Source organism: Gasterosteus aculeatus, chromosome 9 (genome assembly GCF_964276395.1).
Source record: "Gasterosteus aculeatus chromosome 9, fGasAcu3.hap1.1, whole genome shotgun sequence".
Classification (NCBI taxonomy): Eukaryota; Metazoa; Chordata; class Actinopteri; order Perciformes; family Gasterosteidae; genus Gasterosteus; species Gasterosteus aculeatus.
In genome coordinates, this window is record NC_135696.1 from 5,283,398 (window position 1) to 5,306,331 (window position 22,934).

At 47.9% G+C, this 22,934-nt stretch overlaps 1 protein-coding gene across 8 annotated transcripts in view; it reads right to left on the reverse strand.

The window, feature by feature from the left end:
• Window positions 1–22,934, reverse strand: part of tnrc6c2 (trinucleotide repeat containing adaptor 6C2) — a 41,142-nt gene continuing 18,208 nt past the window's right edge. For 4 of the 8 annotated variants that reach the window (XM_078080255.1, XM_078080250.1, XM_078080256.1 and 1 more), the window contains 19 exons: window positions 14,588–17,065; window positions 13,595–13,798; window positions 12,989–13,155; window positions 12,811–12,885; window positions 12,529–12,586; window positions 12,258–12,400; window positions 11,889–12,035; window positions 10,819–10,962; window positions 10,152–10,271; window positions 9,822–9,905; window positions 9,161–9,437; window positions 8,678–8,842; window positions 7,547–7,738; window positions 6,879–7,028; window positions 6,571–6,690; window positions 5,623–5,838; window positions 4,652–4,725; window positions 4,314–4,453; window positions 1–3,695 (listed from right to left, as the gene is read on the reverse strand). In XM_078080255.1, coding sequence (XP_077936381.1) covers window positions 3,356–3,695; window positions 4,314–4,453; window positions 4,652–4,725; window positions 5,623–5,838; window positions 6,571–6,690; window positions 6,879–7,028; window positions 7,547–7,738; window positions 8,678–8,842; window positions 9,161–9,437; window positions 9,822–9,905; window positions 10,152–10,271; window positions 10,819–10,962; window positions 11,889–12,035; window positions 12,258–12,400; window positions 12,529–12,586; window positions 12,811–12,885; window positions 12,989–13,155; window positions 13,595–13,798; window positions 14,588–17,065 — 5,294 coding nt within the window. In that variant the 3' untranslated portion in view covers window positions 1–3,355. The remainder of the gene's footprint in view (window positions 3,696–4,313; window positions 4,454–4,651; window positions 4,726–5,622; window positions 5,839–6,570; window positions 6,691–6,878; window positions 7,029–7,546; window positions 7,739–8,677; window positions 8,843–9,160; window positions 9,438–9,821; window positions 9,906–10,151; window positions 10,272–10,818; window positions 10,963–11,888; window positions 12,036–12,257; window positions 12,401–12,528; window positions 12,587–12,810; window positions 12,886–12,988; window positions 13,156–13,594; window positions 13,799–14,587; window positions 17,066–22,934) is intronic. The other 4 variants (XM_078080257.1, XM_078080252.1, XM_078080253.1 and 1 more) reach the window with 3 other exon arrangements.

The following is a 22,934-nucleotide window of genomic DNA, read 5'->3' on the forward strand; positions in this document are numbered from 1 at the left end:
TTTTATTTTTGGTTTTAAAAAAATATGTACCCGGGATTACCCATCATCAACTGTGCACTGTAGCAAACTGGGAAAACCCAACTGAGTAAAGATTTTCTCCATCGCATGGGGCGATCCCCACAAAAGCATAACAAATCAAATAAACTCTCAGCCATTTGAGGGTGTGATGCTGCCGCCATTTGTTCCATCCCTCCTGTCCCCCCGCTGCGCCCTCTGCAAAGGTCATCAAAGCTCCTCCAAACAGGGAACAAGTGCTCTCTGTAAAGACACAGCTAATTTATATTGGCACATTATGTTGGTGACTTTTATCGGGGCCCCCGACGCAGTCAATATAGAAAAAGATCCCAAACCAGCCTTTTCCCTTCCAATTAGGATCGAGTTGGAGGCGTGAGGTCCGTTCATGAAGCGCAGACGGTCCTCCCGTTTAAGACTTTGCCCCCCTGCCTGCCCCCCCCCGGCTAAGAGGGCCGAGAGAGCGCCATCTCGCACTCGCCGCCATCTACTGCCCGACCCTGAGTAACAGTGGACAGAAGGGTCTCCAGCACACAGAGGAAGGCCCTACCTTTTGATTAAGTGCTCGGACTCGGGTACGGTTCCGGGGGCTCAGCCTGACTCTACGCATTCTGAGGGGGGGGCGCTAAGGGGTTCGCCGCGCTCTGGGACGAGTGCTCGTTCCCGAGTGAGGTTGGGCGTGCTGTAAAGGGCCCCAGCCTCGAGTCTTTTGCATAGAAACAGATGGGAGGGGCCTGTCGGTGCCTGGTCAGAGTGAGGAGGCGGGGCTACTGGGTCTGGTTGAGGCGGAGCCGGAGAGGAGGTCACAGCGTGTAGCAGCTAGGCAAAGGGCGAGGGCGGGGTTTGGGGGGGGGAAGGGGGGCTGGAACAGGCGGAGCAGCTTGGCGCAACAAACACCCACGACCCCTCGTCTGAGACACCCAATTTTTACACATCTCAAGGTACTACCTGGAAGTACTACAGAATACTGTTAAACACAAAAGCACGATCAGTTCAAAACAAATTGACAATCAATGGCGCTCCGTAGTATTGATCCTCGTTTTGCATTCAATACACAGGGCGAACGTGCAGAGGCACCTCTGACCAAAGTGTTTCTGCATATCAACAGTGAGGGGGCCGGTTCAGCAGCCAGAGTTGTGTGGACCACTGCAGGCGACGACACATTGGAACAGATAAAGTCAGAAGGATCTTTCCCACAAAGAAAAATAAATGAACAGTGGCAAAGAAAATTCCAGAAATATGACTATTCCCTCTTCCAGCTAAAGTGATCTGTGTGTCAAAGAGCGTGGAGCTGGGGGAGAGGGCGGGACGAACGTCCAGGGGTCCAGGGCTGTGAGCCATGAGTTGCCAGTCTGGGAGGCGTTTTTTGCCTGGCACGGCGGGGGGGGCTGGGGTGAAGTGCTGCGCTGTAGGGGCCGCCGCTCAACCCCCAGAGCGACCACAGCACAGACCCCCCCCCCCCCCGACGTTGTGAGTCCCGTACCTCCAAACAGAAAAAGGCAAAGTATTTGGAGTAACAGTGATATTCACTTCGATATCGTTCAGAGGAGGAAAGAAACTAAACAGACTGCAGTTGTTCACCAATGTCCAATGGTACATTTCAGTTTGTGTTTCCCTTCATCCTGCTACCGGAGGAAAAACACAACACATATAGTACATAAAAGAGCAGAGTTTCTTTCGTTTTTTTTTTTTTTTTTTTTTTCAATGTTCACGCTGCTCCTTTTTTTCTCCTCCATTTTGATTCATTGGATTGCGGTTGAAGCGATTTGCTCTTCATAAGTGCTATGATAAAACCCTTTGAATTTATAAAAGTCTCTTCTGTTTGTACAGTACCAAACGCAAGGAACACTCGAAGGTCTACTGCATTAGGAGAAACCCCTCTTATTTGGTATTGTGCCAGATACCCAGAACCGTCCGATCCCACCGTGGACTCTCTGCTGGGTGCGGCTGTGGCATGCGGAGAGGAAGTGTGCATTATTGTGTCACTCTTTAGTACAGTTCAACAGCTGCTTCCTCCTCCTTGCAGAGTTCTCCCCAGCAGCTTCGGGGGGGGCGGGGGATTGGCGGCCTGGAGGGAATCCAAGTTTGTTTTGAAAAAGGGTGTTCGGCTTGTGACGATCCAAATGTCTTTTGCTGCGATCGGCAACAATCGAGAGAACGAATAAGAAACCAGCTGCGGCGGACGGAAGAAAGGTCTATGGTGTATATTGCACAATGTAAGGTGAAATTGTGTTCTTTTCTTCTGGTTTTCTTTTTTTTCTCTCTCTCTCTCTCTCTCTCTCTCTCTCTCTGGCCGACCATACGAACCGCTGGGCTTCGTAACAAATCTGACAATAGAAAATTCAGCAAAGCACCAGTAAGCGACTGGGTTGAAGGTGACCAGAAGGATCTGGGCTTGCAGTGATTGGGTGCCACTGGACCTACGTAGGCGTGTACGGAACCAGAGACACGCAGTGAGGTTGACAGATAATCTTCTCTCAGCTTATATATCGTAGATATCAAAAAAACGCTTGGGTCTAGCCATACAAAAAAAGGAACATTTTTACAGCTGTGTCAATCCCTTTGAGAAAGCAAAATAATCAAGCTGATGATTGGTAGGGACCAGTCACGTGGCCACGACGTCGCTCAGCGCCCAGTGGCAGTCGTGTCCTGTAACACCTGCTGGTTCAGAGGTGAAACTGTGCAAGATTTCAGCTATTTCTTGAGTTACCAAAGAAAGAAAGAACAAAGAAAAGGCTGCTTGGGAAGGACCTGGGCCACAGAGCACTTAAGGCTAATTTTAGTGCTGAGGAACAAACGGAACTAGTAAAGGTCTTTGAACCCCATCATTGGCCATGGACATGCTGGGAATGGTCGTTTTAAGTCTTATTTGGGGATTTGTCTTCTTTTTGGAGGGAAAAAGGAAAAGTCTCAGATGGCAGCTTTGATTGCTTCTCCTAAAAACAGTCTCCAAAACAATTTCACACAGAACGTCATGTATACTTATGGAAAAACTAAAAACACTCCAAAGGTTTCTTTGTATCGTGTCTCATTTCAGTTTGTTTTATACAATGCGTTTAAAGAAAATACCAAAAAAGGTAAACCAAAGGAAAAACGGACCGATGCAAAACAGCAGGACCGGAGTCAGCAGTCTATGTGGTTCGGACTCCGACCTCCTGATTCACAGTTCACAGTTCAAACAGCTCAAATTGATACTGATTATCGCCACATGATTTGCTTGGGTTTTGCTCCTGTTCATATTGAGTTTTTTATTTATTTTTCAAACCACCCACCACCGATGGCTTACGTGACATGGTGGTGGTGGTGGTGGTTGGTTGGTTGGTTGGTGTATCGTGGCGTCATCCTACATGGACTCTCCACTCAGCAGATCTCCAGGCAGCAGGGTGTTAATGGGGGTGGGGCTCCCGATCACACGGCCGTCGTCGCCGCCTGGCGGCCCCCACAGGCTGGAATAATGGGGCATCCCGCCCCACAGCAGGTCGCCTCCACCGGACTTGCCTCCGCAGCTCCACTGGCCAATGGAGTGGGACTGTGCCGCCCCGCCCATACGGTTCTGATTGGTTCCTGGGTTGGCCTGCCAGCTAGTGGTGTTGTTCGCCAGGGACTGGCCTTGTGCAAAGAAGCGGTTCACCTCCTCCTCGCCGGCGAACTCCGCCAAGATGGTGGTGTTTCCAAGCACACACCTTGCAGAGAGAGACAAGAGAGGAAAACCGAGAAATTGAGACTTAGTAGTTTTCATGTTATGAAGTAAAAAAGGGGACGGCATATAGCGGACATTCATATAGTGCTGTTTGTTTAGGGCTCTAACATGCTATTATCTGATTTTGTGGCCCACCCATAACCACATTTCGTGCAAATGATAAAGTGGGTCACATAATTTGCATTTTGTTCCTATGACAACCAGCTGCCGTGGCTGCCACTGTTAGCAAAGCCAAATTTAGGTCAAACCTGAGGCAATTAGACATGAAACAACAAATGTGACCGGAGACTGGCAGTGAGCTGGTGTTTCCTTCCATTCAAAATGGAATTGTTACAACAACATTATTATTATTACTACAATACAGATGACTGCTGCATGAATCACCACATAAAACATTGTTTGCACTCGTCTGAAACGCTGAGCTGTTGCAGCATGGGAAACCACTAAGAAAAAGGGGAACATTAGGTGAAACCCTTTTCTAGCTGTGTGACCGTGTGCTCACTGTGACCTATTGAAAGCAGGAGAAGTTGGGAAAGAAAGTGTTAAAGCTTCCTTCATTTCCCGACCCCACTTTGGCTGACGCAAGACCGCTGAGGCTTACATGTGCAGAGACTTCTGGGCCTTTGCGGCCTCGTCTTTGGAGCTGTAGCGCACCACGGCGTTCCCCTGGGTCAGGTTGAGGTGGAATGTGACCAGGGGTCCGTGCTGCATGCACAGGGTCCGCAGAGTCGAACCGTCAATCTGGAGCACCACAGAAAACAAAAGTCAACACAATTGACAGTGACGGCTAATATCTGAGATTATTCAGTAAACACTTGTTTCCATTGCAGAATTGTAGAATAATATTAATTACATGTTAGATACATGGCACCGAGCAGATCTTTCCGATTCCTGATAACAACATCAACCTAGTGAGAATGTGCAGCACGGAACACGTACTTGTGGGGTGAGGTTCCTCAGCACCAGCCAGCTGCTGGTCCTGTTGGAGCTGTCAGTACTCCAGGTGGTTCCCTCTGAAACAAGAAATGCACACAGCGTTATGTATCAAGTGTATGCAGAAAAGTAGTAGAGCTGCACAGCTCGTCACAACAAAATGTTGTTGGTGAAATAGTATTAGTGATTTACAATACTGTTGGTGCAGTAGACAATGTGCAAATACAAAGTGACATCACTCAAACTCATTTCAAACAGAATTTCTAAATAATGTGTTATTTTCAGCCTGTAATGTTTTTTTCAATTTGCCAAGTGATTCACATGATTCTCGTCTGACACTTTTACAAGTTCAACTTCCTCTTCAACCTGCGAGAAGTGAGACGTGTTTTGACAGAAGAAAAGGCCCCTATAAATACATGATGTCTGAATGAGGCTTCCGGTAAACCTCAAGATGTCAGTTTAGCAGGGCGTGTTCCCGCTTAGGTAGCAAGCGCACTGCTGCAGCTGTGAACCTCTGCACACCTACACCCGTTGACTGGGTGTGAAATAGAGACTGATGCTTTCGTTTTAATGAGAGCTGTCCTCAATTCAAGCCCATGTTGATATGTTTTTTTTTATGTAATTGGCAATAACAGATTTTTAAATGGCTTTCAACTGAGCAGAAAAAGCTCAGCAAAAACATGATGTTTGTGTCTTTATAATGATGGGATGTTTGAATAAAGTCTGGGTAAAAAAACCTCCCTGAGTGTCCCACGCTAAGCAATGTTCCCTGAGTAGAGAATCTACGCCAACAAACATAAGATGCTCCACAGATTTCCTTTTTCTTTTTACTCCATGCTCTGAAATGCAGTTGAAATTGCAGGTTGGCTGAAAAGTGAAGAGGAACCGTGAATAACTTTGTGGCCGACAGATCTACGTCAGTCAGGCGTCGCTAGTAGAAATGAAAGCGCTGCATCGTGGTGTAGGAGCGTGCTCACCAGAGGCGTAGGAGCCGCTCCATCCTTGGCCCAGGCCCAGAGAGTTGCCGCCCCAGGTGGAGGAGGGTTTGCTGTTGGTGAGGCCTGGTGGGGGCCGTGAAGGGGCCGCGTTGCTGCGTGGCCCCTGAGGGACTTTCCACAGCTCGTGGGACAAAGAGGCTTGGCCCTGGGAGATGGGCCCCTGTGGCCAGGTGGACTTCATCTCAGACAGCTTGCCTTTACACAGAGAGACAGGGAGGAAAATCCGTCACGGACCACGATGTGGCGTCACAGTTGGTTAAAAGGCTCCCCACATTTATATTTATATTGTCAATGGACTGGTTAGGCTAATGCTAATGCTAGCGTTCGCTTCAGTGGCTTTTCCTAATGTCATTCAATTTAAGAAATATTTTACACCAATGCATGCAAAAAAAGGTAAACGTTAGTGCACTGCGTCCACCTGGAATCCATCTGCTGTAAAATGTGCCAGACACAAAAAAAACACCCAAGTGAGAGTGGACGCTATGTGCGACCTGTATATGGTCGAGTTTATTTTTCAATTTCAAAACCGCTTTTTCTTGACTTCAGTGAAATATCTGACTTCCTTCTAAAATGGAATAGTGTCTGACCACAGTCATCTTGAACAAAAACCCACACACAACACAGGGTGGGGGTCGATGGCATGCACGGCTGGGTGAGCCTTGTCTTTTTTTTTGTGGGTTGAGTCAAAAAGGCGCAGAAGCTAGAAGGTGGTGACATGTGGGTAAGGTTGCTGTCATAGTATCGGTACATCTTTTGTCTAAAGGGGTGCCGGTTTAGGTGTGACTTAAAGAGGTTGTTATGAACACGGGTCAGGGGTCGGGGGTCGGGGGTCGGGGCAAGGTTTAACACAATTAAGTATGGCTCCAATTTGGATGGGAAGAGGTTTGGCAGGTCCACACACTGAGGAAAGATGCTCCGGATGTGTACCTGAGCCGTCTCCATCAGAGGACAAGAGAGACTGAAAAGAGCTAGAGTGGCCACTGACTGGCCAGTCGCTGCTGGCGGGAGGCAGAGGGTCATTCTGAAGTGGCGGCGCTGGGGAAGTGGCTATGTTGTCGCATAGGTGACAGAGACGGTGAGAAAAACAAGACATTAAAAAAGACGTCACGTATCCGTCCGTACAGAGCAGATGACGGGAGGGAGAGTAACGCGGCTCAGCACCTCTAAAGTGAGCTGACATTCACACATTAATTTGTCAACGGTTCCCGGTCGTCTGAAATGATTCCTGTTCGTACCTCCGTTCCTGTCGCGCAGCAAGTATCGGTTGACGTCGTGGATGTTGGTGTTGATGGTGGGGCCGTTGGGGACGCTGCCTGGAGTCATGTTGGGGTCATTCTCGGGGTCGATGTTCTGGAGGCCCTTCCATGGCACACCCGGGCAGAACTCTAATGGAGCAAAAAGAAGTGCTCCATTAAGGATTCTGCCATCTCACGACTTCCCCAGTCTGAGCCGCTGCTCTCCTCGGGCTTATCTCACGTGGAGGAAACAGGTGCGCGACACAGAAATTCATTAGTCAGTTCCTATTTTTTTAAATTGTAGTTGCGGCTTTAGCATCGTCTTTTGAACTAAACTTAACCTTATATGTAGGTTGCCTACCAAAATATTAACCTTTTTGTAAATTAGGTGATACGGTTGCCCAGCTGCTGCAGTTCTTACTCAGGACCATGAACTAAATTGACCTACGTCTGTTTTCACAGAGAACATATTGACATGTCACAATAGGAAAAGTACAACTCATAATGATCGAGTTCATAATCTGCTTCATCTTCAGGGTCTTGTGCCTGCTGGCTCACGGTCACACTCGACTCATGACTCACTATCAGTAACACCTCTGATGCCAGCGTCACTACTGAAAATGTTCATAAGGCACTCGAGCCGCTACCTATGTGGATCTGGTCCTCACCTGGGGGCCAGTTAATGTTGGTCCCATTGGAGATCTTTTCATTGGGGCTCTTGCCTTGGCCCCAGCTTTCTTGGGACACCATGGGGCTGGTGGGGGACTCCGAGCTGGATATTAGATTGTATGGGCTGTAGGAGTCGTCCAGATGGGTGGGCTTCCCAGGGGGGCCCAGGGAAGAGGCAGCAGATATGGCACCTAGAATACGCAAAGACGAGGAACAGAATGAAATGAAAGCTGTACAACATAATGAGGAATAAATATAACAAGATACGCTGTAATCTTCATATAATTAGCTTCAACATCAGTGCTATACATTTGCATCAAAGGTCTTTTCTGAATAACATTTTGCTGGTTGTCATGCGTGTGGTGATGCTCTGGATGTCTGTGTCATCGACACAGAATACACGTCAGGCAAACACGGATGTCAATTTAAAACGGATCTGTTCTCAGCGTAGGTCTGAAGATGAGAGAATGTGTGAAAAAACATTTTCCGAAAGCGATGATATCTCAAAAGTGTAAGAGTCAACAAGAGAGGCAGTTGGTGTTAACTGGTTTCTCTAGCTGGAGCACACAACAAGCAGAATGTGGTGTGGCCATCGGTTAACATCACGCCTGAATGAATGAATGTACTTTGCCACCATAACGCCCCAAAGAGTTGTTCATATTGTATTATGTTCAAGGACTTAATATTTCCAAGTTACCAGCTCTGACACCATTGGGTGTCAGGGCTCGGAATCCGGGGAGCACCGTAGTTACTGAGAGCCAAAGAGCTTGAGCCTCTTTTGTCTTAGCGAGAAGGAACTTGCAGCCAGAATGTGTGAAAACAACAATGCAGGTGGGAAAACGATTGTGATCGGCAATTTTTTACACTACTTGTGAAAGTTACGGTCATTATCGAGTTACCCAAACTTTTCCATCAAGCTTGTATTCAAAAGAAGTCTTTAATAAGCTATGAACCATTAAACACTTTCATCAATAAGATAACGATTGGATCTACTGAAAGAAATTACTTTTCTCTTGTGGTTCAAATCAATGTGAAGGGAAAGCAGCCTAGTGGTACTTTACAACACCACACATGTGCAAGGGGGGTGGGGGGGGGGGGGATCCAGAATAACGTTCAGCTCTTCCACATACCGTGCTTATTGTGGTTGTTCTCCATGTTTGAGGAGTTGCCAGAGAGGCCGTCCATGGAGTTAGAGTGCGTCCACTGGGACAGGCGGGATTGGGGCTGGGGGGGCTCCTTCAGGGACAAACCCCCAACCTCCATGCAGTTTACATTCATGTTTGTATTTAGTCCAGCTAAACATGGAGAAAAAGGGATATTAGAGACGTATCCATGTTATATCAGTGAGTGGTAAGACATTCATGCTGACTACAGTAGCTCGAAACAAAAATGGAAAATACACAATTATTGTTGCCAGATTTCTCAAATAAATGCATTCACTGAATCAATTGTGGGGGGGCCACCCAGTACAGTACGAGGTCACTATGTATGCATCGTGCAGAGGAACACCTACTATTCCCATCAGGCCAGCTACATTGAGGGAGCTTCAAACGATTCGAACAAAAAACAAATGTGCCAAAATCCCCTTTACAGCGTGCCCACGCCAGACTCACAGAGGGAGTAAGAGCTGTAGGCGTTGGGCGAAGACGGCGGCTCTTTGGTGTGCAGTGTGTCGGCGAGGCCCGGGGTGTGGTGGGGGCCCCCGTAGGAGTCGTGGCTTGATTTGCCGGAGCCGTGGCCTCCGGAGGGGGCACCGGGGGCGTGCAGACCAGCGGCGGAGGAGGAGGAGGAGTGAGAGGGAAGTTGCTGCTGCTTTATCAGCAGCGCTTGGTACAACTGACGCTGGTGCTGCTGGATCTGCTGCTGCATGTTGGTGATTGTACGTGCAACCTGGGAGACGGAAGACGGGAGAAGAGGTTTCACAAAAGACGTTTTGAGCAGTGAAGGACGGGATGACAAGGGGATTCAAAATGAAATAGAGGAGAAGGAAAGACAATCAATGCGTTTTGGAAAGCGGAGTAGACAGGGGGAAGGAAGCACAAAAGCACCTCTTCTTTCAACAGGATGCTTTCTTGCAGAAACAAAGGCAAAAAAAGGAGAACAAAAAGGAGAAAGCCTTTCTGCAGCATGTTAAACGGGAAGTAACCTGTTCTCATGTATCACAATTTGCATAAATACTGTTGCGGTGATACATGATGTTTTGTTTCCTCTGTTGATGTAAAGCCATCATGTGAGAATCATTATGTTTGTTTACAAAAACAAAAAAAAACTCACTTGCTGTTCTTGTTGTCTAATGGGGCCGGAAACATTGCGTTGCGCCTGCATCATCTGATGCTGGATTTGTAAACGCTGATACGCCTGAATGAAGGGAACAGCGAGCACAACACACGCATTAAAAAACACAATGACACAGCGAGAAAATACAAAATAGTAGGAAAGAGGGGTCTCTCGTCACTCTACTTTTCCACGTGTTGGCAAACATGGACAGATTCTAAATTTGTCACCCCATCCCATCTCAAATTTGTTTGTCTGGCGTCATCTCCTTAAACATAAATTTAGGTGACATCGGCCTCATTACAGATGGAACGAAGGACCTGGACTCACCATTTGCAGTTGCTGAAGTTGGTACAAGAGGGTCATTTGTTGAGGGTTTATTGGTGAGGTTAAAAGTGCAGGGTTCAGACCAATGTTTTTTGCAGCAAACTGCAAGAGCTGTGCTTGGACCTGAAGGTTGGTCGGTAGGAAAGAGAGGGAGCACAGGAAATATAGATGACACGTTAGTCATTGCAAATTACAAAATAACTAAACTACTCACTACTACCTGCACGCAATGCGGAACAGAGAGGAGCAACGTCTGCCAGAAGGGTCTTATAAAACTCTTCTTTTTTCGGACGTTGTCATATACATTATACATGTAAACATTATATACATACACCATACATAACGTTATTTTAATTAACATATTTTTAAATATTAAGGAATGTAGAAATGTAACAATATAAAAATGATTGTCAGAAGAAATATTGTGTTTTCACGTCTTTTGTGGTTATTAAATCTGAATATTTCTAACATTCATTCAATTGAATGAGAAGCTGTATCGAGACTTTGCAATAGTACTGTTGAGTACGTATCATCATCATCAAGGGCTACATAAGGCTGAAAGAACAACAGCCCCACCTGCAGTCCTCCCTCAGTTTAAGTAAACAGATCAGAGATGGGATATCAGTCCTTTTCATATTAAATACATACGCGGTTATGTGTGTGCATCTACCTGAGGGGAGAGAAACTGAGGCACTTGAGCACGTAGACTAGGCTGGGAGGAGCTGAGAGGTGGCACTGGTGGCTGAGGAGGCTGCTGCTGCAGCATCGCCCGGGTTTGTGCTGCTCCACTACTGCCAAACATTCCACTGGGTATCTATAAGCAGGAGTCATTAAGGTGGAATGAAACGTCTTCAAAAGCTCCCCGTTTATTCAAACCACTGGGGCCATTTCTTAGCTGGAGTGCTGAGCCGCAGAGTTGCGAGGAAATGTGTGCATGCTTGGCCACTCCGGCAAACAAGACCTTAAGAGGAGGTTTATGAATTTACATTAATTTACTGCACTTGAATTGGATGATTTTTTTAAAAGTCTGCTCAAAAGCTAACGCATGGGTTTATGATATCCTCAAGCCACATAGCAATGTCTAAAAACACGTTTTAAAGCATTTCCTCCAAGGTCTAACTTCACACTATACGCTGCTCACCAAAGCACACTGAACAGAGCACAAAACGGTAACTACTTTCTCTATCAGAAGGGCTTCATTCACATTTTGGATTCCGTGGTGATAAAAATCTCTTTCTATTCAGTGCTTTTGTTTGGGCTTCAAGGACGCACTGTAGTTTTTCTGGGGCATGACCGCCTCTGGGGGGGATATTTGATCGAGCATTTTCTGGGGGGGATATTTGATCGAGATTTTCAATGGGCACTTCAGGCAAGGTCATAGACAGATAAGACAGCAATAGAAGCAATAAAAAAGCTGAGCTTTGAGAGTGCATGTGGGTAGAAAGGTGTGTGTGAACAACTCATATTCATCCATTTCTGTCCCTGCATCATATACACCTAAATCCTGAACAAGCCATTGAATCTCAATACGACGTTCAGGTTTTTCAAAGACACAAATACTTTGCAATCTTGAAATTGTAGAACACAAATAACATGTATGAATGTTTCTGGTGGATAGTTGCTATCCATTTTGGAACCAAATGCATATACTGTTTTACATATCATCACAAATGTTGTGCCCTCCTGCAGTTCAGAGGTAGTTCTTACAGCATTGGGTAAGTTGCATGCTGTCGTTGTTACCTGTCTGTTGTTCAAGTTTTGCATGGCCAGCCCCGGGTTGCCCTGCCCCAGACCCTGCCCAGGAAGGCTACTGTTGGCCAGGGGGAGCTTCAGGCTGGGGGAAGGCAGAAACGGTGATGGGGGGGCATCATCTGACAGAACACCATCCTGGACCACATCAACACAAATGGTTAATGAGGGAATACAGGGATAAGGAAAAAAACAATAATCATAACATGAGAAACATAAACGATCAAGTGAGAGAATGTTATATTAAAGTTGGTACTGATAACAGAAAATGATCAGATCTTTGGAGTTACAACCCTTCGGCTTACTAAACTAATCATTTTCAACAGATATTTTAGTGCCTTATTGCAGTTCATATCTGACCTTGTCAAGAAAGGAAGTGCGGTCGCAGGGGTCTTTGGAGAGTGCAGAGGGCCGACACACCATAGGCTTGTTCATGCCGTTGCTGTAGTCAGACATGCCCATGCCCCGCTTGTCCAGGTCCGTCTTCTTCTCCAACAGGGCGCCTGGGAGAAGGAAAGAGGAGAGTGGACTTAAGTCGAGCAAATATACAGTGTCACCAAACAAAATTGAAAAAAAAGTCATTCTCCCATATGATTGATACGGATGTTTTTCAATTGTGATCTTAACTTACTCATGGCCTGGTCAAGGTTCATGTTGTTGCTCTTCAGAGCCTCCTCAGCAGGGTCTCTCTGTAACGCAGGTGAAACATAGGCATGGTTGGAATGACTTTTCTCTTTTTAACAGTATCCAGGAGTTCAGAGGGCTGTGTTTATCATTGGATGGTATATTCCCCTCCTGGTTTGATTATCTATGCTATATGGGGTTTCTGCACTCGTAATTAGGAGATCCAAAAGGTTGCATAGTTTTCGCTGAGTTGGGAAGGGGAGGGGGAAACAAAACTTCGGAACTTTACCGGAAAGCCCATGTCAGTGAGCTGTTTGATGAGCCGGTTCATGATCCAAGTTTCATCTGGCTTGCCCATCTTGCCCTGACAACACACAAGCACATTCATCATCATCATTATTTTAATTATTTAAAGACATTGACTCCTGCCATCAACATCTGTGGGCCTATTCCAGGTGTTTTCTCACCTTGCTCGGGCCCTTCTTGGGTCCATTGCCCCAGGAGTTGCAAGAAGAGCTGCTCTCCTGGGACGTGGGGCTGTTCCACATGTCCCCGTCCTCAGCGTCCCATTGGCCTGTATTCATGCTCATCTCCTCCCCTCCATTTCCCCAGCCGTCTTGCATAGGTTTGGGACCTGTGAAAGCGATGAAATGACTTATCGGTTATCCTTGACGTTTCCTACGGACATTGGGAATGGACAAGCTCAAAACAACAGAACCAAGAACCAAGACCTACTGAGGTGTGGAGCGGCTTTAATCCCAGCAACAATACAGTACTGACAAAAACCTTTCAAAGTTGCACCAATGATACAGGTCTGGAGACACACCGCATGTTTATGTTCCATTCAATCCGTATTTTACAGGGTGTGGCGCCTCTGGACACTACCCGAATCTCAAATGGCCTCCCAGTCAACATGGCAATGTGGTACACCGGCACATCTGTGTAACAGTGTGCTTTGGTAGTATGGCAGTGTGACTATTATCAAGAGCAGGTGGTACCGTATCTCTGCATCTCGGCCTACGCCTACTTCCTATAATGCATCACTATCAATGCAAATCCTGCGTGTGTGTTACCTGGCTTGCAGGCTGAAGAACCTGTGGGGCCGTTGGGTCTGCCATAGGGTCCAGAGGACTCGTGGCCCCCGTCGCCCCATCCTCCTACTCCCCCTGTGGACTTGCCCCAGGCAGAGGTGCCGTTGTCCACGGATGCTGTTGGAGCCGCCGTCTCTCCCCAAGTAGGCTCAGACTTAGGTGGAACATTGGGAAGTTCTCCCCAACCTGGAAAAAAAGAGGTGGATTAGAACAAAGCTATTTTCACAGGCAATACTCTTTTTTACTTTTAACAGAAAGCCATTTACAAGCTCAGTCTAGTCCGGGGGGGTGTATTTGTGTGTGTGTGCGTGTGTGTGTGTGTGTGTATATGGAGGCGTAGGAGGAGGAGGAGGAGGAGGAGAAAGCCGGTGGAAGCTCCTCCCCTCGGTGATTCGCTGTAACGGATCAGCACGTCTTACAGTGACCATGATGCTTTTTGGTAGCTGCACTGCAATTAGTGAACAGCAGGGGGCAATGGTTTCATTCACTATCAAAAGGATAGGAGAATGTTGGGTGTTGGAGCTGTGCCATTTCTATAAGCATGGCCTTTGTCTTCAGGTTTGAACGGACCCGAGTGTGCAGTGCAGTCTTAATTATGTATGCATAGCCATTAAGAGGCTTGAAATATCTCAGACAATATCTGCTCAGTAATCACTGAGAGAATTATTCCATGGACTAATCTTTAAATGGAATAACCATTGATGCTTTTAATTGGTAGTTTTACCACTTTGTGAGTCATTGAGTAAAAAAACAACTATTCAGATATCCTTCAGGCTCCTTAATACCCCAATACGAACGCCTAATAAGATTAAGTAAAATATATGCTTTCCTTTTTTTTTTTTTTAAAAAGGAAAATCTTTTTGATAGATAAATATGCAATTTTTAAACATTCCTGAGACTTGCAATTGTTCTAAACATACACATCAGTTGTACATTGTTTTGAATATCAATCTTTACTTTCATCTACTGGGTTACCTGGGTTGGCGAGCGGGGCTCTGTCCTGGGGGCCCCCACCTGGATGTGAGGAGCCATTGTTGGATGACCCATTGTTGTTTCCATGGTGTTGCAGGTGAGCTGGGGGCTGGCCATGATGAGGGGGGTGGTGGTGCATGTGGTGGGTGTGATGGTGACTGCTGTTGCCAGGGCCAACCGAGTGATTGGGGTTGTTATTGTTGGGCACTATCACTCCACCACTCTTACTGGGCGGTGGGCCGCTGTTGCCCGGGTTATTATTGGGATTGTTGCGATCCCACATGTTGACAGTCTTTTTGTTGGAGACGGGATCCCCCCAGGTGGACGTTCCATCGTCAATCTCCATCTTCCTACGGATAGAGGGAGGGGAGGGCTCTTCCCAGCCAGTGGGATCCATGCCTTGGTCCTGTTTGCTGCCATTTCCCCAGTTGGATGAGTTCTGCTTTACAGTTCCAGGACCACCCCATGAACCCATGCTTCCACCTCCTCCGCTGCCATTGCTGCTGCTGCTGCTGCTGCTTTCCTGAGGCTTGGCAGAACCCCAGCTCCCCTGCATCGTGCCATTGGCGCGTGGGTTCTCCCCCCAGCTGTTATTACTCACAGCAGGGGCGGGCTTACTCCAGCCTCCTCCTCTATTTCCTCCCCTGGGGCTTTCCTTCCAGCCTCCACTTCCTCCATTACCTCCTTCTCCTTCCCACATGCTGCTGGACGATCCGTTGTTCTTGACCTCCGTCTCTCCCCACTCCCCACTGCTCGGGCCGTTGGAGCCGCCATTGCTGTTGCCCCATCCATGGGAGCTTTTGGGGCCCTCTCCCCAGTTGGTCGGTTGACTTTTTGCGGGGCCATGGTCCCAACCGGACGATTTTTCCTCAGAACCCCAGGATGGTGTGCCTCCATTTCTGGGACCATTGGGAGGCACAGATTCACCCCAGCCACTGGTAGTGCCATTTGGTGCTTTGCTGTGCGACTGTGGGAGGTTCCCCCATCCTGATCCAGTTTGGGTAGGCTGAGGTGGAGGGGCTCTCCAGCCAGAGGAAGACGATCCTTCATTGGAGTCATTTTTTTCTCCAGACCCAGGCCTCTGACTGGGGCCAATTTTCGGGTTGATGGTACCTCCATTGATGGATGAGGGTCCAACATTAGAGCTGTGCCCTCCTGTGGAGGCTGAGCTGCCTTTGCTCTTTCCTTCAATTAAGTTGGCTTCTTCCATCTCCCATATAGTGTGCTGTCGGATCGGGGTCTGTCCCCAACCCGTGTTACTCAGCACCCGAGGGTCCAGGTCGTGTCGAGGGAGCACAGTGGTACAATCTGTGCTGGAGGACCTGTCTCTGTGGCCAGATTGACTTTCGTTGCTGTCGCCACTTGCGTCGCTCGCTGGGGCTGTTCTGGGCTGCTGACCCCATGAGCCGAGTTGTTGCTCTTGGCCTGAACCAGAGCTACCAGCATCCACTGACTCCCAGCCTTTAGGTGCATCTCCGCCGCCAGAGGACTTCCCCCAGTCACCCCAGCCACCACTTCCACTGCTTCCACCACCACTGCCTTGCCGGCCCCAAGCAGAATGGCCTCCAGAGGGAGCAGAGTCCCAGCCCGATTCCTTGGGAGAGTCAGCTGCCTTGGTTTCTCCACTACCCCATACAGAGCTGCCGGTTGTGTCCCCATTGAGCTGGGAGGATTCAGTGGGGGACTGGCCTCCCCAGCCTGTTATCCCGTGAATAGGGCTCATAGGCTCCTGAGCTTGTTGCTGCTGCTTAGTGTGGTTTGGTCCATCATTGTTAAGGTTAGAAGGTTCCATCTTGAAGGACAGGCTTGTGTTAGTTGAAGGGTGCTGTTGATCATTTTCATTAGCACTCATCATGCCAACCCAACCTCCCCCGTCATTTCCCCCCAGGCTCCCATTTCCCATGTTTCCATTGCAGTTAATACCTGGTGGGAGGGATGGGGAGTTTGACACCACATTGGGGCCAATACTACAACTTCCACCACCCTCGTGGCCCAGAACAGGCCAAGCTGATGGGTTGGCATTGGGATTGAGGTTCAAGTTAAAATTGGTAGAGCCCCAGTTATTGGGCCCCCCTACTCGACCACCATTCATACCATCTTGTTTCCCATCCGAGCCCCAGCCTCTACTACCGCATGTGTTGGCTGACCCAGGTCCCGTCATCATGTTATTGTTGGCTTTAAGAGAGGAGTAGTGGGCCTGCTGGCCTGCGGCACCTGTGGCCATACTCATGAAACTATTACCACTGGTAGTAGTGACAGCACTCGTGTCCGTGTAAGAGCTAGCTGAGCCTAAGGAGCATTCTGGTGCTGCGGGGTAGCAGGGCTGAGTACTGTGGCCTATGGCGGGCCAAACTTCTGTGTTACTTCGGTCAGAAATCACTTTGTCCCAGCTGTTGGTGCCGGACGAGCTGTCAACTGGCAAAGAGTCTCCCCAATGAGAGGTCTCATACTGGGCAAAGGAGCCACTCTGGAGGGACGTGTCTAAGGAGAAAGGGGAGAGAGAAAAATTGTTGAGTGAAACAGAGGAACACAACGCAGAATGCACTCAGTTCATTTAGTTTTGCACATGTTGCACATTGTCGTTTTGAAAAGATATTAAGTGTAAAAGAAATCTGGTTTATTTGAAAGTGATTGCATTTTTTTCATTATCTGAAAAAGCATACAAAGATGTTATTTAAATCAAAATTCATCATATACAATTTTGGTGGGCCGGGGCGGTTTATTTCTTCCTCCAAAGTGAGTCATAACAGAAAAAGTTTGACAGCCACTCAACTAATGGGAGTAGAGACAAAAGGATAGAGAAAATAAAAAGCCAGTTAAAAAAGGGGATGGGGAAAGACTAAGAAAAATGATGCAATACTCCCCTGCACCAATTTTATCTTCTTGGTTGGTTAATGCTAGCAATCAGACTCATTAGAGATGGTCACACTTATGTTACACAATCCAACAAATAATCAGAATTAACAGCCAAGCGTGCTACATGTCATATCAGTAATGGTATATCCATTTTTCTATCTCCTATTAACTCCATCCCTCTTGTCTATGCTCTTCCCTGCTGCCCCTGTTCGTTGTCTTCACCTTCCTCTTCCTCCCCCCTTTAATTCCTCCCTCTCTCCCACCCAACAGCGAGAGGCCCATCCGTCTCCATCGTGGCTTCACTGGGTGGGGTTGTGAAGGGAAGCCCATGTGGAACGCCGCTCATTTATTGGAACGAAACCAGGACGGCTTCTCATCCATCACTCCCTACGCTCCGCTGGGGCTACTCCTCCTCCTCCTCCTCCTCCTCCTCCTCCTCCACCACCACCACTCTGGACTAAGCTACTGCAGAACACAACCTGTATACTGTATTTGTGTGCCTGTCTGCTGGCTTCTTCTAACTAAGGACTGCATCTAAATCTTCTCCTACTCACAAGATTCAAGCATGATTAACCAGTGTAATACCACACGACGGAGCATTTGCAACAAGTATCTCATACCAACATGGTATCGCACACAAAAGCATCTAATCAAAGTGTGTGTGTGTGTGTGTGTGTGTGGGGGGGGGGAGGGAGAGGGGGTGCAATAATAGGCCGATTCAATGCTGTAAAGGGGTAATCAATCATTGGGAGGCAGCCAATCAATGATCTTATTAATGCTAGTGTGTGAGAGCAAGGAGGTTATTGACCCAGCATGCGAACATCCACTAGGCCGGCCTCACGAAAACCGACAAGAACTGCTGGGAATCTCAATAGTGCACGTGCATTAGGAAACAGACACAATGCAATCATGAGTACCGCGTATTGCTATCAGACGTTATATTCCTGATGACAATACATGCCTGATTCTTAAGAACACAACTGGCAATGAATGAAGCTCGATGGTGAACCGTATCAAACGAAAGCAGTCATTTTCAGCAGGCATCAGAAGCCTACTAACAACACAATACATTTCTGGCTCCCCTCCTGAGCTGCTGCAGTAAGCGTGGCTCACTAACCGGTAATTAGGCAACCCAGGCTGCATTTATATAATATTTGCCTTGTTTGGTAATTAAGCCGTTTTATCTTACATTACTCTGCTATTAGTTTCCATCATATTGTTGCGGTGAATTCCATAATAGCTATACTTTCTCCAGCACGAGATAAGAACCCAGTGGCCCAAACAATCCAGTCAGATGAGGGAAGAGACCGATATGTTGCTTTAAGATACTGAGCAACAAGCTACAGAGCGGCTGTGAATGCAATTTTCGCCTGAACACACTTATCTCCACTGCCCAGACAGCCTTATCGCACAGGGTCGTCTCTCACACTCACACACACACACACACACACACTTCTCTGCGAGCTGACAAAAAACTAGGCTTGAGGGTCGAGGCGAACGCCTAATTTCAAAGCCTATGTAATTCTTTCGCACAAACCATTCCGAGCAAACTTTCATTAAAAGTGGACAAGAGTATAGCCGGTGCCCAAAACACAGGAAGCTCGAAGTTAATTAATGAAGCATTTTGGAAGATCTTTTAAATGGACAAAGGATTTCACTCCAAAGGATGTAGAAAAAAAAAAAAAACCTGGGCAACTGCATTCATTGAACAGATGTGTCAAACCCAATCCAGTGTTTCCATGTGTAGAGACATTCATGGCGCAAATGCACAATATTCAGTGTATATGTGTTTCATAGTTATGACTTGTGTATTTTATTTTGTAAAAGCAGAGAGAGAAATATGACAGCGGCGTGAAAAGGCCAGGGCTGTTACCCCTCTTTGGGTTTTTGTCCCAGCTCGGTCGATAATGTCTTTGCAGTCAAAGAGGAGTGACATTTGAATCAGACCTGAAACACAGCCGGGGAGCTCAGAGCCTGCAGCCTCAGGAAAACGTTGTTCAGTCCACCCTCACCCGCTCCTCTTCCTCAGTCCGTCGTTCAAAAAATAGGTAACATGATAAATGAATCAAAGACAGGAAAGCAGCCGGATTTCTTTTAGCGCTCCTGTCGTGAACGAGCCACATTCCAAGCAGCAAAACTGACATAAAACAAAAAGCCAGGAAGAAGAAGAAGAAGCAGAAGCATTTTTGTTGCCATGTATTATTTTACACATACTGGAAATTGTTACCCACCGGCGCAGTATTTATCGCTGTCCTTTTGGTTCGGATTACACTTCATAGATAAATATGTGGATAAACGCATGTGGACTCATTTATTCCGCTCAGCCTCACGTGCCCCGATGGTTCCCCTTTCGACACACCCAGATATTCCAAAAGGGCTGCAGATTCTTGGCAGAGCCTCGATTTGTCCGCGGGCGGTCGGGAACGACAGGAAAAAGGGGACAATTATTTCCGTCGGCCACTTGCAACCATGTGTCAGTAACATGTTGCCGCTTTCACTGCGGCTGCAATTAGGAGGGCAGACTCGTTACGCTCTGTGAATGACAAAAGGGCCCAAAATAAGAAAAAAACTACGGGGCGCTCCACGGCTCCTCAAGCTGCCATCGTGGAGCACGGCTGCCTTTTGCTCGTTCTCTTTGGAGCTACGCGAAATAACGCAAAGAAGCCAGAGACGAGCTTCGGATAATCAAAGGAACGGGCCGGTAGCCAAGAATGAAATGTCTCCGTCTCCCCCTCCCCTTTGAATGGAAAGAGAGGCAGGGGCACATAAAGAGAGAGGGGGAGGTGGGGAGAGGTGCAGGGGAACTCGAGGGGCGGGGGGGGTGGGCACTTGCGGTGGTCGATGGACGAGAAAAGGGAGACGACGAGATCTCTGAGAAACGGCGTGGCGATAAACGGAATCCTCCGTTTGGCGGCGAGCCCAGAGACTCGGCTCGGCCTCCATCAGGCGCAGAACATGCGGTGACGTAAGACCGAGACGAGAGCGGGAGGGGACGTTTAGGAGCCTTTTGTCCCCAAATAGACCCTCTCCGTCTCCCCTTTGAGGGATGCTTTACGCCCCCCTCCCCAATCAAAGACGGCGTACTTGTTTTTCCGGAAGCAGAGAGGAAAAGAAAGACTGAGGAAATGGTCACAGGAGGGTTTAAAAAGCTCATTATTCACGTCTGTTTACCGCTGCCAAGAGAAGAGAGAAAGCAGGAGAGAGCGAGACCATGGTGACTTCTCCGGTTTCCCTGACAGAGCCTGGATTAATTAACCCACTAGAGGGTTCTATCACTTGTGTGTCTGTGTGTGTGTGTCACACACATGGCGCAAATCTATACCTCCTCGGCTTCATTAGCGCCAAGTGCTCTTGTGATTATGATTTTAAAAACATACACGATCTGAGTGGGAGGTTCTTTTTACATCTTAATGGTACCATGCTTGAAGAGGCAGATCTACGCGCCCGTGAGAAGGTACTAGAACATTATATGTTTAACAGATCTTGGGGTTTTTTTCAATAGGAAAGCAAAACTGCGTCACATCCCTGCTAAACAAGATGTGTGTTCAGAAAAAACAAACGGCGCTAGCTGCAGATCAAAAGGGCCCAAATGAAAGGGCAGAGTGTTTCGGCGGCACCCAGCAGAGAGCCTGGCCGCGTGCTCCTTCTGCGGGTACAACAAACAGCTGTTGGGCCGCAGTTCCCACAGTCTTGAGAACCCCCCCCCCCACCACTCCAGCACCTGCTACTGGGGAGCTTGTCTGGATGGCTGCTAGCTGCTACTACTTAATGGTCCCCAGTCAGCTGGAGAGACTGGGCTGGTGGGTGTGACGGAGGGAGGGGGGGGGGGGTGTCTGTCTGTCTGCTTTTTGGGACAATGACATGAGGGTTCGGAGAGCGGAGGTTACGTGGGAGTGGTGGGAAAGACACTTGCATTAGGAGTGTGGGGGGCGGGGGGGGTTAACCATACAGGCTTTGTGGATGGGGGCAGCAAGGATGATATAAAATCACACACACTGAAACTCAATACGGCCAAGGAAAGCAGTCACTACTGATCCACATGTGAGGAAAGCACCCAGAAAATGGGTCAAAGGAAGGAAGCGTATTTAACCACCTAAGGATATCTACTCATATTACTGCAGCGGCTTATAAACTATAAAAGGGGTGTGTGTGTGCGCTAGCGTGCGTGCTCCTGCATACCCTTTCAACTCAGCCAGCTGGCCTGCAAGGCAGACACAGATCAGAGAGGACACAACTAGGTCAGACTAGTGTGTTCTTTCTGCTGCAGCGCCACTACATCCACATACATGTGTTTGTGTGTTTGCACGGGCGAGTGAAAGTGTGCGAGGGAACATTCAACACATTCCTCTGGGCCACCGTAACCTCCCCAGAGAGGCCAGAGAAATGTCCCAGAGAGGTCAGAGAAATGTCTCCAGGACAGAGTTCGCCCCTCACTCTCAGTTACACTGAAAACTTTCCATCGGTACTCGCAGGCTTATCTAACGAAACATACAAGGAGGAGTTTTGCATTTCAGTTCCTTCCGATGCTACAAAGACGACCACCGCCTGCCTAAAGAAAAACCTGGTGTGGTTTTATTTGGTGTTATTTTTACAAGCTTTTTCACTGCTAAATTAGTCATGTTTTATGTAAATATAGCAGAGGAGGTGCAGAAGTGCAGAGTAGTAAGTTAAACTACATCGTCCTCTCTGTGAATTATGCATGCCGAAATGTGCATCAACGGGGCGACGGGCTGGAGGCTATTAGAGAAGCAGACGGGATCCAGCCGGCTGTGTGGGGAAGCCCTCAAGACAAAATAACCAGAGGCAAACAAGGTGGGAACCCAGCCAATGGCCACACCGCCACGGGCTGTGTTGTACCCAGAGGCCCCTGGGAAAGCAGGTCGCCCAGGGGAAGGCCGAACAGTAAGACAACTGCTGGAATGGGACAATAATAGGGATATCATAGGTCCATTCTCTCAGCTGGACTTGAAGCCCAAATGAGAGATACGTGTTCTTTTCAAATCTAAAAAGACATGCTTCTCTTGAGTGAGTGGAGCCCGCAGCTAGATTTAGGGCCTAGCCCTCAGCCGGGGAACCCCTTCACCAGACTGCAGTTCAGAGAACTGAGCTGCTGCACATTTGTTCACGGAGCGACCCGTGTCGTCCCGGGAAGATTTTAGACAGTAATGAAAGGCAGCAGAGGAGCAGTGATTAAAAAAAAAAGAAGATAGACTGAGAGAAGTGAAACTCAGGAGAGATGCAAGCAGACTCCTGCTAACCCGCACATAAAAACAACGCAATACAGAGATATCCTTCAATCCACGTCTTCAAAGTCACTGCGTCCTGCGCTAGACGAAGGACGCGAGGCGCACCATCGGGTCTGTGCACATCATTATGCAGATGGCTGCGATTGCTCTTCAAAAAAGGGAAAACCCTTTGGACGAATGCACCCAAAAAAGAAGAAATATTGATTAGAAAAACACCCTGTGAAAAGAAACACTGCGTGGTCCATGAA